The 17,504-nt window shown below is 41.8% G+C and overlaps 1 protein-coding gene across 1 annotated transcript; it reads right to left on the bottom strand.

The window, feature by feature from the left end:
• Nucleotides 1–568: 568 nt before the first annotated feature.
• Nucleotides 569–9,819, bottom strand: Mmp1 (matrix metallopeptidase 1). Its single transcript, XM_020168077.2, has 10 exons — nucleotides 9,556–9,819; nucleotides 8,842–9,086; nucleotides 8,605–8,753; nucleotides 8,243–8,368; nucleotides 7,382–7,537; nucleotides 7,108–7,225; nucleotides 4,708–4,841; nucleotides 2,822–2,984; nucleotides 1,583–1,686; nucleotides 569–1,128 (listed from the first exon to the last, which is right to left on the bottom strand). The coding sequence occupies exons 1-10, from the start codon at nucleotides 9,655–9,657 to the stop codon at nucleotides 1,019–1,021; spliced, it is 1,407 nt and encodes a 468-aa protein (XP_020023666.1). The 5' UTR covers nucleotides 9,658–9,819; the 3' UTR covers nucleotides 569–1,018.
• Between the last annotated feature and the right edge of the window lie 7,685 nt (nucleotides 9,820–17,504).

Below are 17,504 nucleotides of genomic sequence, written 5' to 3'. Positions count from 1 at the left end.
GAAGTAGCTGTTTGAAGTGGGAGCCTAATAATTCCAGCTTCTTCTATCTCATGACAATCCTTTCCTGGTGTGCTTCTATAATCACCACAGCAGAATGGACTCAGGGACATTTGCACCAGCAAAGAAATGTTGCAAGTGATGGTGTCACTTCTTCACACAACCTACTGGCCAGGACTAGTTAGATAACCCACTGCCCACCACCTTCACCCCCTGCAACAGCGAAGTGTTGGATTTTGGGGAAATGTAACCTTCTACATGCTCAGCAGAGGAAGTGACATCTCCTCGGAAAACTCTATCAGGCCTTCAATTATTTTGCCTAAAACCAGGTTTGGGTTTTTTGTCTGGGACAGGGGTATAGATTTCTTTCTCCTCTCTTTGTAACATGCATTCTACGAGAACATAGAAATTTGAAATTTTTTAGATATACTAATCTTCCACATGAATGTTTTGCATTGTGCTTACTTTCCATTTTAAATTTGAAAATGACTCTGTTAAGTGTAGCTCTATCATTAGGCAATAGCAATAAGATAAATGTTCTAGGGAGCGCATAAAACAGTAGAGGCAAGGATGACTTTGTTCTACTAAGTTATCACTTTATTTTGAGCATGAAGAGTTGTTCTTGCACATCCGCTCTTGTGTTCTTGAGTTGCGCTTCCTCTTGGGAAGGTTGGAATCTCTTGACTCTCTCTCACAGGCTGGTCTCCCGGATGATGCCAGAGTCTTACGCTGTGGAAAGGCCCTTCTTGCAACTCTGGTCTATGTGAATCCACACGCCATGAGCTTGACATTCTATGGCCATCATTTGTGGAACTAAATTGTATTAGTATATAAAACACTACACTGCAAATTATAAAAATGTGCAGAATCAGGTATAAATAAGTTTAGAATTACTAGTTTTGTGTGTCTATAATTCTAGAAGTTAAATAAAATACAATACTGAAAAATATATGACTCTTCAGGAAAACACCTTCCTTGGGCTCATAAAATACATTTTTTCCATTCACTTTGTAACAGTTTGTCAATTTTTTCTGCAGTTGAACCAGCTATTAGCTTTCAGGAGAGTCAGAATTCTCTTTGTTTTAGGATCAAATTTGTATTGTCTTGTTCCATGAAAGAAATAGAAGAATTCTAGAAATAAAGAAAGAGACATTTGTTAAGTTATACAAGTAGTTTTTTAATTCTTGGCCATACTAAGTCACTAGCACAAACATTTTATTTTTTATTTTTTATTTTTTTTCATTTGTCTTTTATTATTCATATGTGCATACAAGGCTTGGTTCATTTCTCCCCCCTGCCCCCACCCCCTCCCTTACCACCCACTCCACCCCCTCCCGCTCCCCCCCTCAATACCCAGCAGAAACTATTTTGCCCTTATCTCTAATTTTGTTGTAGAGAGAGTATAAGCAATAATAGGAAGGAACAAGGGGTTTTGCTGGTTGAGATAAGGATAGCTATACAGGGCATTGACTCACATTGATTTCCTGTGTGTAGCACAAACATTTTTGGTATTTACTGTTTCAAATAGCAACTGATGCAATTACTATGGTAGCAAAAGGGAAGAAATACTTTTATATTTACTTACCATCTTTCTTGAAAACAGCATCAACTTTGTTGCCAATCCCAGGAAAGTCATGTGCTATCATTTTGGGGTAACCTTTATCCATGGATCGTTTATATTCATCATATCTGTTCAAAAAGGGATAAGAAGTGTCAGAGCCTTCTGCTAAACATGAAGACTTCTGAACATCATTGCAGGAAAAACACACCAGTGTGGATTTGAGAACTTTTAATTCTAGTGATAATAAAACAGGAAGTTGGATGAGGAAGGTGGAATGTTGGGTGGGCTAAAAGACATGTAAGTTCCCTCTAAATCCACCATTTAATTTCAGCTATCTAGTAAGTTCCACACCATTTCTTAATAAAGTAAAATGCTATGAAAGACAAGTTCCTTTTGGCCAAAGTAATTCTGTGAAGATGAGCATCCACCTTTTTACATCTTTTCCAAACTCAGCCCTGCATGCTGTGTGGACTCCCAGCACAGGCATTGTGTGATGAGTATTGGCCAGTGGTCTGAATGGATGGTGACTGGCTGTAGCTGTTCACAGGAAAGGCAGCTGGCCAAGGCAATTTTAAACTCATCTTGAATCTATCTGCATACAAAGGATAGGTTTCCTTATGTGTGTGTGTGTGTGCGTGAGTGTGTGTGCGCATGTGTGTGAGTGTGTGCACGTGTGTGCACGTGTGTGTGAGTGAGTGTGCGTGTGTGCATGTGTGTGAGTGAGTGTGTGCGTGAGCGTGTGTGTGAGTGTGCATGTGTGAGAGTGTGTGTGCATGTGTGTGAGTGAGTGCGTGCGTGTGTGCGTGAGTGCGTGTGTGTGTGTGAGTGCATGTGTGAGTGTGCATGTGTGTGTGAGTGTGCATGTGTGTGAGTGTGTGCGTGTGTGTGAGTGTTGTGCGTGAGTGCGTGAGTGAGTGCGTGTGCATGTGTGTGAGTGTGTGCATGTGTGTGAGTGAGTGCGTGCGTGTGTGCGTGAGTGCGTGTGTGTGTGAGTGCATGTGTGAGTGTGCATGTGTGTGTGAGTGTGCATGTGTGTGAGTGTGTGCGTGTGTGTGAGTGTTGTGCGTGAGTGCGTGAGTGAGTGCGTGTGCATGTGTGTGCGTGTGTGAGTGCATGTGTGTGTGCGCATGTGTGTGCGTGTGTGTGAGTGCGTGTGCATGTGTGTGTGCGTGTGTGAGTGAGTGCATGTGAGTGAGTGCGTGTGCATGTGTGTGAGTGAGTGCGTGTGTGTGTGCGTGTGTGTGTGTGGTGTGCTCACTTTACCTCCAGTACTTGTTAGCAACAAAGAAGTAAGTTTTCCCAGTGTCTTCGTCAGAAACGGCGGCATCGATATTCCTCACTGTTCTAGGGAAGCCAAAGGAGCTGTAGATGTCCTTGGGGTATCCACGCAGCACGTCCTGCCCCTGAACAGCCCAGAACTTACTACCTGCCAATCAAAAGCACCGTGAAAATTACTGCCCGGGGCTCCAGTAGACGGGAAGTTGCGTTGCCAGCGAAGTTCTTAGTTTCGCCGTGCTAGAGCCGTGGCCTAGCTGCAGGCTGGAACCTCTAGGGAGATATTTTTAAAGAGAATTCTGATGTTGAGCTCCTGCCCCAGATCAATTAAGTAGGTTTTGAGGCTCCTTATGTGATTCTAATCCACAGCAAGTCTTGAGAATGACCTGTTTGTTTTTTTTTTTGAGTTAGGGCTTTTTTTCCAAAGGCAGATGTTCTGTCATGCTGCCTCAGGGATAACTGAGTTCAAGCCAATAACATCCAAAAGGGCCGAGCGCCGTACTGACTCCTGGCATGTAATGACTTACAACCCTGAATTCAATCATAGCATCTGACCAGAATTCCAAATCTGCGAGTTTATGCTGTGCTCAGACTCTGTACTGCGAGGCTCGGTAAGCCTGACATCTCAGAAAAGTAGCTGCTGTCCTGAAGCCAAAGGTTCTCTCGTTCACAAATATGCTTTCTTAGTCCCCATTTTATAAAAGCACTAAATCCTGCTTCAAAGCATTTTGCCCCTCCAAACTACATTCGATTCTTTAAGTATGAGACTGGATCAAGGGTCTTGAAGTTTATACCAAACATATTTGCAAAAATATTTACGCTTGACACAAAACCAGGGGCATTATGCTCATTTTGATTCTGGTCAAATTGGAGAAGCTTGTTCTACTTGATTCACAATAATTCAGGACTTCTCGTACTTTAATGTGTACATGAATGGGCTAGGAAACTTGTTAAAATTCAGAGTCCGTCAAAGAAGGTCTGGGACAGGACTAGAGATTCTGTTTTTGGATTTTTTGTTTGTTTTTGAGACATAGTCTCATCAACTAGGAAAAGTATCCCATGTTGATGAGGTACTTCTAATAAAGTACTGACAGTCATCATTATGCAGATTGGCATAACTGAAAAGAGCCCTGGACTGGGATCAGAAGACCAGTAACTGTCACCAGTAAGCGCTATGTTCCAAGAGACTCTCTTTCCTTCTCTCAGCCTTACTTTACTGATCTATAAAATGGGATTATAGTTACTATTTTCTACTTCAATAGTATTTTCTTTTGTTCTCTCTCTCTCTCTCTCTCTCTGAGCCAGGATCTCATTATGTAGATCAGGCTGGCTTCTGCCTCCACACCCTTCTGCTCTGCCTCCTGAGTGCTGGGATTACAGGTGTACACCACCACACCTGACTGAGATTCTGTAGACTGCTGTGATGCTGATCTCTCTGGTCTGAGGACCATGCCCTGAAGATAGATTAGAGTAGCAGTGCCCCATCTGGCTGCTTAGTCATGGCCTGTCCCTCTCTCAAGGGGACAGTTCATATTAAAATAGGGTCTAGGAAATTCCAAAGTCTTTTTGTTTCATCCTCTGTAGAACTAGCCCAAATCTGTCAATTTTGTTTCTGAGAACTACCAGCAATATGAGGAAGGGGTAATGTGTAATTTGCACAGTAGACACATTTATAAATCCAGATTACTCAACAGGCCTGAGAAGTTCTATCTCCAGTCATTAACCTTCTTAAAATTAAACAGTGGACTCCTACTGATTTGGTTGATGGCTGTTAGATTTTCCAAAGTTTGTAGACAGAATGTAGCCCCACCCCCCCACACAAGGGAATGAAAAATTAACTCATGAAAACAGTGAAAAGTAATCAGAAACATTACCTTTGAAAAACCGGACTTCATCTCTATCAGCAAATTCATACGCAGCTTCAAGTCCATTTGGCAGACTTGGCCAGAAAACAGAAATGAAATTGAGCTCAACTTCTGGGTAGAAGGAATTTGCACGCATGTAGAACCTGGTGTGGAGAGAGATGAAAACAAGGTTTTAATCTAATCGCTAGCAATCTCTGTCTGACGTCCAGCTCCTTCTTTGGCTCCTCAAAGAAACAGCTGGCTCATGGAAAGTTCTGGTTTATAACAATTGTTTGTTTCCATGGAAACGTTTTAGAGTCACAAAAGGGTGCCATTGTGTGGTATTTCCACCATGCAAATACAATACACATAAATGACCTCAAGAACTTAAATAGTAAAATAATTACAAAGGGATAAGTTTTTATTTTATGATCTTTGGTTTTAATATAATTTAATTGTTTATATAATTTAATTTTTAATAATGTCTGTGGTTCATAATTCTTCAAAATGTAATAGTAAGCTTTGGTGAGCCATTAGGAGCCACCTGAAGCACAATATCCACTGGAACCCAACACGAATATCCCATATTTAGTGAATATAGTCGTCCCTGCGTCTCTGAAGAGGAATGGTTCCAACACCCCTTGTGGATACCGAAATCCACGGGTGCTCAAGTCTTTTACGTGAATTTAAGTATCATTTTCATACAATCTATGCATGTCTTCCCATACTTAAATCATCTTTAGATTACTTATGATGCACAGTAAAATATGAATGCTATGCAAACAGTTAGGGAATAATGATAAGAAAAATCAATACAGTTGCAACTAAAAAAATATTGGTTAGATCCATGGATCTGTGAGCAATTGAATCTGCAGGTATAGAACTCCCAAATACGAGGGCCAGCTGTACTTAGAGCATAACAGGCCCCTTATCTATACCAGGCCTTATCACAAAGACCTTACAAGAGAGTATGACTCCCATCTCAGGGATGAGAAACTGAGGTTAGCCAAAGTAAGGGAGGTGTTTAAGGCCACACAGCTAGTAAGAGGCAAAAGTTAATTTTTTACTTCACTCAGGAGTATAAAAGCCACTCCCTTTGTCATCCTTTGATTAGCTCACAAAGTTGATTCCACAGTTCACAGGGCTAGGGTGACATCACAGAACAGATTGTTATGTGGGCTAATGGAAGAGATTTCCACAGACCCAGTGGATCTGGATCCATAATGGAGATTCTGACCCTGGCAGTCAGAACCCGATGTCTAGGACCAGACCTGCCTCTTCATGGCTGTGAGAACTTGGGTAAGTCAGTTACTATCTCTTGTCCTCTGTGTCCTCCTGATGTGGTGACATTTACATGATCTCAGTTTCCTTCAGTCCCTGTGAGTCATAGAATTGCTTCCGGTTGCTTGGTGTGGTCCCTCAAGTGCTTGCTTTGATTGGTCTATCCTGTCATATAAGACCATGTTTTATCAACACTGAGCCATGTCCTGTGCTGTTTACATCTGGCCTTATCTTTTCAACTGACAAGTAGTAAAGATGAGGATGGAGAGCATTTGGAACCATTCTGGAATAGATAAGACCGCCAAGTAGTGAAGCAGCACCAGCCACACGCAGAGAAGACAGCCTAGGAGAAGTGAGCCTTTCAGACCTCCCCTACTTTCTGTGCTGTTTTTTGGGGAACTGGATTGTACATGAGCAAGTGTATTACTAGTTTGCCTTATCCTTTAGGAACCAGTGCAGTGTGGAGAGTGGGCCTGTTTCTTACATGTGAGAGGACTACAGTCTCCTTGATGCCTCACCCTGTAGAGCGAGATCTAGTATCCTCCTCTGAGGAGGGAAGCACCAGGTTGTGATGTCCACACCTGCCTGAAGGGGGATCTCCATCATGAACTCAGGATTCTCCCAGCAATGGCTCCTTCCCTTCTCTTTTCTGAGTCCACAAGGGGAAGCAGAGACTTTGGAAGGACCATAATTTCGAGGATGGAAGAGGGAAGGCTTAAAGAGTAGTTGCCCAAGGCTCATTGGCATGGTGGTGCTGCAAAAGGACTGATTTCTCTTAAGAAAGCACCAATACACTCCTCGTCATACAGAAGGCACATCGAGAAGAACCCTGGATTGGGGTCAGAAGACCAATAACTGCTGTGTCACCAGTGAGCTGTGTGCCCAAAAAGGGACTCTCTTCTCTCTGCCTTACTTTACTGATCTTTAAAATAGGATTATAGCTACTGATTTTCTATTTCAACAGTATTTACTGAGAATCAAATGACCTAACCTACATGGGAAAGCAAAGTTGCTATAAGTGCATTGTGTTTTACAAATGCAGTTTCTACAAATGTAATTAAAATGTAAATGAATGTGAGACTAACACATGAAGCACAGCTGTACTGCATAGTAGTGAATGCAGAATACAAAGAGGAGCCAATATCTTACCTGTCTCTAAAGAACATCAGTTCTCCCCGAATTGTAGTGATAGCATCAAAGGTGAGCTTACTGTCACACACTTTGGGGGTTTGGGGGCCCACTGGCTGGTTGGAAGTTTTGGAAGGTCCTAAAGAAAATAAGAGACCAGGAATTAGTTTTGCCTAGCGTTGGAAAACTGCACAAGTTGTGAACGCTTCTGAAAGGACACAGCAAATGGCTGCTTGATTTGAAATGGGTACAACTACAAGGCAGCTTCCTCTCATGACATCTCCTTTTCACTCACCATATATGGCTTGGATGCCATCGATGTCATCCTGAGCTAGCTGGACGTCGCCACTGTAGATGTAGTTGGGGTACATTAAAGCTCCAATATCAGTGGAATGAGAGAGCCCCAGGGAGTGGCCCAGCTCGTGAGCAGCAACACGGTACAAGTTGTAATCTAGAACAGTTAACAAACCCATTTGCAATTATTTGAAATGCGCTCAGTTCTGAAGTTTTTAATTAAGGAAAAAAATCTACAACTCTCCAAGAACTAATACTCCAATTTTGTTGGTGACTTTTTGAAATAAATTGTATATAAAACTTTTTTTCTGAAGGCAGGTATGCATTTCTAAATAATGAAAAGATATATTCAAGCCTAAACTCTGGGATTGCACTGATAAAATTAAGACAAACTCACTAGGAGCCTAGCACAGCTAAGTCAAACTTATTAATGATTGGTTACGTCACAGAGGAACAATAAAGTTCTGTTAACATTTAGCATTTTTCTTATTTACAAAATGGATAAATTTTTAATGCTGCCTTTCCCTCCTTTAAATTCCACATAAACTTATTATCACTGTTAAATTTTGTCGTATCTTTCTAGTAAAGAAAATTCCATTTAGATGTCCGTAAGTAAAACATTAAAATTTTCAACATTTTCTTAATAGAAATTGTAGAGTGGTCCATTTGTCACCAATGAGATGCTATACTAGCAGAAAAAAACCCTATTTTATACTTTTCTAAATGTACCACTTATTTTTTGAGTGCTAATAGAAAAGTGCCTACTTCTATCTATTAAAGCATTCTGTCACTTAGGTCAACCAACACTACAATGAGACAGAAGAGGTGAGTGAATCAAGAGAATCCAAATCAGTTGACTTACCTCTGAAATCATTGGTCCACCTTTCGTCTTCATCAAAGTGAGCATCCCCTCCAATACCTGGGCCAGGTTGAAAAGCGTGAGCAAGGTTTCCCCCAGATCCATCAAAAGGAGAATTGTCACGATGATCTGTAAGAAGCAGAATTCATCAGAGGGCTCCTTTGGTCCTCATTTAGGCTAACTCAGTGGGCAAACTTTGTTAAGAAGCCAACACTTTATCAAATGTGTTGTGATTTACTTCCTTAATGCCAAAAAATTAACAGTGCTCTTCAACAAGGAATTCAAGCTGAAAAACTGAAGAGATTTAAGGATAGGCTGAGGGAACTTAAGGTGGGAATATTTTTCATGCTCTAGGAATTGCTTACCTCCTCTGGCAAAGGATATCATTATATCAGCTTGACCCTCAAAGACCTTGGTGAATGTCAGTGGTGAGACATTGCTCCAGAGCTGAAAGGCTTTCTCAATGGCGTGGTCCACATCTGCTTTTGACAAATCTGGCGTGTAATTTTCAATCCTTAGAAGGAAATTAGAGGCATAATGGATCTGATTCCTTACCACTGTAATGGGAAATAGCGCCACGTTTTGGTGCCCAGTCTGGTTACCTGTAGGTCAGATCTGTTTTCTCCCAACGAGGGTTTCCCTGTGTGAGGACAAACTGAGCCACATCGGGCACCCCACATCTGGGCTGACTCATCACCTTCAGTGTTTCGGCGTCCGGTTTCCCCGTCACCTTCAGCCCAAAGAACTCCTGCATTTGCTTCAGCTTTTCAACCACTGGGGCGTTGTCTCTCCGCTTTTCAACCTGCCTCACCTTATTCTTCAAATTGTAGTAGTTTTCGAGGTATTTCTGGTAAAAGACAAAATTATCAAAACACTGAAAGGGAAACATCTCACTTTAAAAAAAAAATGACAGCATGAAGTTTTAGCCAAAATAGAGAACTACTTTTAAAGCTTCTGCTTAAATTTTATGATCTTTGGTAGAAAAATGCAATTTCAGAACAAAAATCTTCCCACGATTAATTACAAAGAAGTCTAAATGTCACACTACATCTCAAGATTCTTAGAGCGAGATTAGCATGCTGTTGCAAGTCTCGCTTTATAGAGTGAGATTTGCACCCTGTTTCTTCGGATCCCTTTCACCTCCACCTAGAAAGGGGGAGTCTATGTTTGATTATGCACATTTTGAGGGAGGGCTCCAGTTCTGGCAAAAAGCATTTCTCTGTGAAGGAAACCCACCCTTAAATAAACACCAGCTACTATGGTAGAGAAAGGCAACGAGAAACCCGTTTTCCCTGCATGTGTAATGCCAGATTTACCTGGACCACCTCCACATCTTGCTGATGTGTTTCTGGAGATGCCAGGAGGCCACGACGCCCTGCACCCAAGAGGAGCAGCAGCAGCAGAGCAAAGCCAGGCATGCCGGCCTTTGTCTTCCTTCTCAGAGCAAGACAAGTGATGCCTCCTGTCGCCTGTGCTCCAACGTCCCAGCTGGAAAGCTCCCTCTTTATAGCGTTTCACTTCCAAGAGCTGGAGGCTGTCTGACTCACGTTTCATAACATCCTCTTGATTAGTGATGAATAGCCTCAGCAGTCATCAAGAACTGTGATTCCAAGCAGATTATTTGAGCTAGTTGGTGTTGCAATCCATGATTAATGTCAAACAGGACGTGTGTGAAAGAGACCTCAGCACGTAAACTGTTTTCTCCAGGGCACATCCATCCTATTTGAGGAAGACCCCTGCTGTACACACAGAGTTCTCCATGGTCTTTGAAAAACCAGGTTTGCTACTTGACTCTGCTGGTCATAAAATGTTCCCGGTGTCTGCACACACCTTGCTCCCAGGGCAGAGGGTGGAACTGCCAACACTGCCTGCCAGTTGGCTGTTCAGCACCTGCATTGACTGAACTTCAGCTCCTTAAGCACTCACTGGCTCTCCTAGCGTCTCTGATGTTCTCTTCTGCCTTTGCTAAGCTATCTGGTATGCTATCGCGACAGCACCATGGCTCCCTTCAACTTTATTCTCACCTAGGATTTGACACCCCTGCCCAAGAAGACCCCTCATTCACAGGTGGGCGATGAACTAACTCCTGACCTGTGGAGACCCTACCCATCAGCACCATGGAACAAATTCTTGTCAGAATGTGCCAGGTGACAGAAGGCCAAGTGTGACTCTGGGATCTTATTTTTAATATCCTTGCTTCTGTCTATGCGAGCACATCTTTGCTTCTTGTGGGTAGGTGGCAGGTGTTTATTCTTTATGTTTGCATTTATCTATGTACTTTGTGCACTCGTCCATTGAAAAGATGCTTAGGCTTTCCTGCATCGTAAGGTAAATGCACATCTAATTATTAAAAGATGTTCTCATGTTCCACATGAAGATGTGCTGGATGCCCCTGTGATATCCACACCACCCTTGGGGAGGAATGCTGGCCTGTCTCTATAGCTTCCTCTACTCCTGCTCCACCCTTGGCCATTGAACGAGACCTTGGTCTCCATTCTCCTGCTTCAGCGTGTCATGATGTCTCCCACCTTCCACATTGTGTCAGGTTCGCTTTTCTCACCTAGGACTTCTATTTTCCTCACCACATCAAGAACAATGTCTCATTCAGAAATAATGCTTCAAAGTGTCTTTGAATGACTTGAAAGCACTCATTTCCTCTCTAATCATGTAACCACAACTTCCTCATCTGAGTGGAGTAAGGTTGAGTTCCAGAGGGTAAGAGGAATTGGAAGAAACTCTCACGAAAATGAAATCCTCTCCTTCCCACAGGCATCAGGTGGGAGAAGGGACACCAAGGAACACTGCAGAGAAGCAACTCCAGCACAGGCCAGGGAAATAGTGAGAGGGGCTCTGCTTGCTAGAAGTTGAACACAGACTGTGTTTTAAAAGTCAAGGCGTGGTTGACACACCTTGACTATTAGGGATTCTGGTAGCAATGAAGAAGTAGCTCCCCAGTTCCCTTGGGACTTAGGAAACAAGCGTTACTAAATAAACTCAGGAGAGAAGCATGTGACCACCAGGGATTGGGCAAGAAATTGCATAAAATATCATCCTGGAAGAGTCTCATAGAATATCCAATCTGGAAGGAGTCTACATATTCTGCAATGGAGCAGTTTGCCAACTTCATAAACTACCATATCCCTTACCTCAACACAGTCTGAAAGCCAATTTGTAGACCAGATGAGCACAGAAGTTCTCTGATGGGTGCTGGGAGTGTGAGCTGTGAGAGTCCCACCCACATCCTGCTTGCTTTCCCTCCTTCTTTAGTCAAGCCCACCATTGTTCCTGGCCCTACTCCAGATCCATTGCCCCAAATGCTCTAAATATTTCATCACGTGTTGGAGTTGCTGACATGGATTGGAAACTCATTGTTTAAAACAGCTTTTTGCTAAATTTCCTTCTAAATTAACAAAGAATTTTTAAATTGAGTTTTGATTAAGTAACCAGTTCCACAGGCTCACGCAGTTCTGAATCTTGAGATTTTTTTCATTGGGTATTCATAATATATACATATAATTTCTGGCTTGTGCTAGTGTGTAATTATCTGAGAGTGAAAAAGAAGACATAAAAATCTAGAACAGAAAGTGAGGGATTCAGTCCAACCAAACCCTAGCAATGCTTGAAGTTAGTATAGTTTCCAAGAAACCATAAAAATCTAGAACAAACAGCTAAGGATTTAATCCTACCAGATACTAGCAATGCTTGGACTTAGTTTCCAAGATCAAAACATGTCAAAATTCTATTTATTCTTCACATCCAGAAGGTTGCCTCCCCACTAACACTCCCTGGGAGCATCTTCCTCCTCTGTTATCCTCTTTTGAATGTAATTTTGTGGAAATTATTCTTTTATCCTTTGTCCCATGGGAGAATGACAGGCATACGAGAGCTCTTGTAAGCGTGACAATGTCAACCAACTTCTGATTTTCCACACAGGCAAACTGTTCCATGATTTTCTTGTTTCCTCATGCCAGCTGCTATGTGAAAAACGTCCACTGCGATCATATTTTCCATCTTAAATTCAGTTTTTAAATTTTAATCTTATTTCTTAGGTTTTATACTTGGCATTCAGCCTTTTAAATTTTATTAATTCATTTGAGTATCAGACATTTTTCTTCAATTTTTTTTGTCCTGTAAGTCTTGAATTGTTCTTTACCCAGAAACCTGAAATATATAAGGATGTTTTGTTTTAAAATTTGTCCCACTCTATAATATTCCTCCACCTATGGCCATGTGGAAGCTTGATGGCTAACACTGTGTGTCAGATACTCGTCACACATTGTTACTTCTATCTTTGGGATTACCCTCCAGATGGAAATCACCCATCAACCATGAGTCCCCCGTCCCCGCAGGTAACCGATAGAGTTAGAGTCACCTGTTGGAAACAAGTCTTTGTGTTCCCAAGTAAGCATGCACACAGTCTGGTTATAGAAATCTTGAATCCTAATAGAAAGAAAGTGTTTCAAGACACTAGACACTAGGACCTGGTCTGGGAGCATAGCTCAAGTGGTGGAGCACTTGCCTAGCACACTCAAGGCCCTGGCCCAATCACCAGTGCTGGGGGACAAAATACACTAGGACTGTTGTTACATTGACTCCTTCACATTTCCGATAAAGTCTCCATGCCACCACCCTGTCCCTCTGCCTGGAAATAACCTTTCCTACTTCCCCTCACGCTACCACTCAATCTCCCTTATTTCCTTTGCCAAACTTCCTCAAATTACAGTTTATACATATGACCTCAACTTAGTACGTGTTTATAAATAATTGTTGATGAATGAATGAATAAATCAATGATGACATACTTAAATGACACAGGGAGTTTTATTAGGCACAGTTGTCTGCAAAAGGTCCTTATGCTTGCGTATAGGCTCTTATTTCTTGAAATTATCATAGGAAGAATATATCCGCTGACTGCATGTTATCTGCAACCTTGGATGTTATCTGTAGAAAGGAAATAAACCTGTCTAGGTCAGTAATTTATGATGTAATTGAATTAAAGGCACTTTGTAAAATGAATGACTACGTATTGTAATTATTGCCTTCTAACCTTAAGATTGGCACTGCTTCTTCCTATCTACGATAAGTATCCTTTTCTTCCAAATTTACTCATTCATCCAACAGGTGTTTAATGAGCACTAAGTCACAGGCATGACACTGGCACTGTCTAATATGCCCACGTGGATTGATTTGAGTGGACGCTGGCCACCATATGTGCTGTGTATTCATAGATGACCTGAGAGGAAGACCAAACAGCTAGAGAACAGGATGGGGAAGTTATTAGGGAGGGTGACCCTGAGCTGGGTCATCAAGGGCAAGTCAGCTGGGAGAAGTACATGTTTGTTTTCACCAGGAACCATTTGATGGGAGGGATGACAAGCTGAATTAAACGGAAGTTTATCTTAAAGAATCAGGGAATCTCACAGAATCCACAAATGAGAAGTGCTTTGAAGGGAGGGCTGGGCTGGTAGAGTTAACTTCTCCATCCCCTCCACCAGCTTTTCTCCTTGGCCCCAATCCCGCTTCTCAGCACACAGAACACTACCACTGCTGTTAGCACCTGGGTGTAGCAGAGGTTTGCACTGCTGCAATTCAGCCAGGAGCGTGAATAATTTCTGGACCAGTCTTGGGTAGTCAGAAGATGAATAGCAGTCTGTGAAGGACGGCTTCTTTACTGTTTTTACTTATTTCCTTATTTTCAGGAAGGAAACCTGGATTGTAGTATGTCCTTTTCCTTATAGATTTTTAGGCAATGAGGGGTAACCAGCACCTGTGGACATTTCTATTTTCATTAAAGATCCTAAAAGTTCATCTTCAGAAGTCCATGGCTTGGGTTCCGGGAGACAATTTGATACAGATGGCAATTAAAGCAGTTGCTTTTCTCCTCTCTGCACAGACTGCTGGCTTCACCATGACAAGGCACCTTCTTCTGCTCTGCTGGGAGCCCATGGACAGTCTATACAGTCTCCAAAAGTCTATAGCTTGCTAACCCACTCTTAATTTATGTCTAAACCTAGAGTCATTTTGTTGGGAGATTATTTACAGAGTATTGATAATAAAAGAACTTGGTGGGGGGGAATCTCAAATCTCAAGGAATCCAGACTCAGGACAGTCTTCTTGAGAAATGTGGAGATTACAAACTCTCTCTGTCCCTGTCCCTCTGTCTCCCTCTCTCCATCAGTCTATCTTTCTCTGTATGTCTCTCTCATACTTTACCTTCATGTACTTACTCTGATCCCAAATGTTTTCACTGTTTCTTTTTTTCTTTCTGTAGGTCAGTTTCTCTTCAAGATTGATATCAACCTGCACGTGATGTTGTAGACCCAGTCCCTGACATGGTCTGACCCTGGGTTCTGAGCCTGTTGTTTCTAATTCTGGGAAAGGATGTCTGCTAAGATCTGTATTATTCTTCTATCCATCTCTAATCCAATCAACTTTGGCCATAACTGGGATTATTGATACAAATGTGGTTTCCTTAGTGCATCACATCCACAGGAAATTTGGGAGGACATGTCCAGAGAAAAGAAAGCAACTGAGCATATGTTCTAAATATGTCACCCGCAACAGAGGAAGAAGAGAACTTGGTATACAGGGACATTAAGTGGTTCAGTATGACTGGAGTGTTATATTTGGGGTAGAACATAACGAGAGATGAGAGAGAACAGTGACTAGGGATGAAATTATGAAGGACTTGGATGCCTACTTAAGGACTTGAAGAAAATAAAAAGCCAGGTCTCTCTCCTCTCTTGTCCTCCACAAATTCTATATCTTCTGTCTGGAAGTAATATCATCTCTCCACTCCTTGACTAATTAAACATGTGCCCACTGAGTCTTAGCTTATATGAACTTCCTCTGAAACGCCTCCCTAACCTCCCAAGACTGTGTTGGTTGATGTGTATTTTTCCAGCAATGTGTGCCTGGCCACTTCAGTGCTCACATCTTATCTCTATTCTGATTTCCCATTCACACTTCTATCTTGCCCAGGAAACCATTTCTGAATGCATATTTGTTCTTAGCATATTGCCTAGAAACAGAAAATGTCAGGAACCAATCAATCAATGAGAAGGACACAAATCAAGTCACCAGCAAACACCCAGTTCCTTGCTTGAAATAGAAATTTAGAGTCTGATTTTCATTTATGTCAGGTTGTGCTTCTTAGTTAGATCTAGAGCATTCTCAATCCCTGTCTTTAAGGAGTAAAGCCCTACTGCACGTCCTCGGGTCTGAACCCTAGGACTATGGATGAATATTATTTCCAGACACTTCTCTCCTCCATGTTCTCTACCCCTTTCCTATTCCTACATGACCAATCTAGATTACTTTTCCAAATGCAATTCCGATTCTGGTTTCTCTTCAGATCATATACTCTTTTGCCTTTTACCAAATGCAATTCTGTGTTTTGACATATTCGTCTTTTTCCTTCTCCACTTGGTTCTTTCCAATTTCCTTCCCCGACCTGCTGAAACATACCTACTTACACTCCTCACCTGCTCGTCCTTGGATCATCTATTAGGTTCACACATTCCTATCCCGAACTGTCCATACCACCAGCATATCACCTCCTTTCCCCCTCTCAGACATATCTATATGAATATAATAATTTACTTTCTTTACTCTTACAAACAGCAATAAGAAGCAATCTATAAGTATAGATAATACACCTATTATCCTGCTTTAATTCATTATGGTGCTGTGGAAGAGTGGTCAAATATATACTTCTTTTTCATACGTTCTGCAGCTCATATTTTTGTGCGCCAGGGCTTGACCCTGGGATGCTGTCTCTTGTATATTCTTATATCATTGTTAAATATCATCCAATCTCAAGACTTTGAAACCATCTATATGCTAATGTCTCTCAAATTTCTACCTCTAAATCAGACCTTTGATGAACCACAGGATCATCAATCCATCTCTACTTGGAACTCACACAAATTTCTCAAACACTCAACAGGTCCCAAGCTGAACTTCTGATCTTCCCACCAAACCCTACTTAATCCAGAGTCCTCTGCACCTCAGGTGATGGTAACTTGGCAGTGTCATCCTTCCAGTTGCTCAGTTCAAAGTATTTGGAATCAGACTAAACTCTCTTTTTCACACGTCACCACCAGTGCATTGTTAAATCCATCTGCTTCTACCTTCTGATGTATTCTTCTCCCCGCTTCTTACCACCATCCTCTCTTGCTTGGCTTTCTTCAACAGCTTCCTTAATAGGCCTTTCTGTTCCTTCCCTTTCTCCCCTACAAACCAATGTAGCAGAACATGAGAGGCCTTTTTGTGTCACTCTCCCCAGTGGCCTCCGATTTCACTCCTGATGAAAGTCAAAGTGTTTACATTGGCTCCCACAACACCACAAGAATCTTCCCTACCGCAGCTCTCATGTATCCGGTTATCCCACCTCCTCCACTTACTTCATTGCTGTGAGCACACTCCATCTTCGAGCTGGTCACTCTAGCTGCTCTCTCTGCCCGAAATGCTCTTCCCCTACAATCACTTGGCAATCACTTAGCTTCCTCTGTCTTTGTTCAGTTATCACCTTCTCAAGGAGACTCGCTTGGACCCTCCTATTCAATACTGCAACTCAACACCACCCCATCCTCTTCACGTGCAATTCACTCTACTTTTCTTCTTTCTTCCACAGCACTAACTCCTAATTGTTGATGCAGTGCATTTATTCATTATATTTATTGCTTATTTTCTGCCAGTTATGTTCATCTCCATATTAGTGGCAAATTGTGAACTTCAAAATAGTACAAGGCATTCTGTTTTTCTCAGCAGAGTTTTGACTAAATTTCTGGAGACTGTGGTCTTGTGGTTATGACTCCCATAAGATGCCTGATCACTCATTCAGCAGGATGTAATTTGAATCTCAATAGTCACAAGACTGAGGCAGGCTGACAGCATAAAGAAAAGAGCCTGCTTCATCTGCCCTGAATCAAAAGGTAGCACACTATGATTCTGGGGGAAAAGAAATTCAAAAGAATTTCACATACAGAAAACTTTAAGGAGTAAATTGTCAATTTCAGATGAAGAACTTATTTCAGGAGTGTGGAACCTTACATAATGCTCTTTGGTGAGTCACCCATGCCTTTCCTTATGGTATCATATTTTGCCACGATTTCTTAATAGCCTTATCCAAATTTTGAAATAATAGCCTGAATCCTTATTAAGATTGTGAAGCTTTGATTTTAAATGTGTCTAATCTGTCTTTTCCTAAATCACTTCAACTTACCCTTTTTGACTCAATCTGCTTCAAAGAGCTAACCACTTC

The sequence above is a fragment of the Castor canadensis genome, chromosome 2, assembly GCF_047511655.1.
Source record: "Castor canadensis chromosome 2, mCasCan1.hap1v2, whole genome shotgun sequence".
Classification (NCBI taxonomy): Eukaryota; Metazoa; Chordata; class Mammalia; order Rodentia; family Castoridae; genus Castor; species Castor canadensis.
The sequence above is the reverse complement of the archived record's forward strand: the minus strand, read 5'-3'. Positions and strand labels throughout refer to the sequence as shown.

Bases quoted from the DNA above. Each gene is read 5' to 3' on its own strand.
- Mmp1 (XM_020168077.2), bottom strand. From the start codon at position 9,657: ATGCCTGGCTTTGCTCTGCTGCTGCTGCTCCTCTTGGGTGCAGGGCGT. The intron at 8,754-8,841 runs GTAACCAGACTG...TTTCCTTCTAAG, and splicing joins AAAACAGATCTGACCTACAG to GATTGAAAATTACACGCCAG. The intron at 7,538-8,242 runs GTAAGTCAACTG...TAACTGTTCTAG, and splicing joins GTGGACCAATGATTTCAGAG to ATTACAACTTGTACCGTGTT.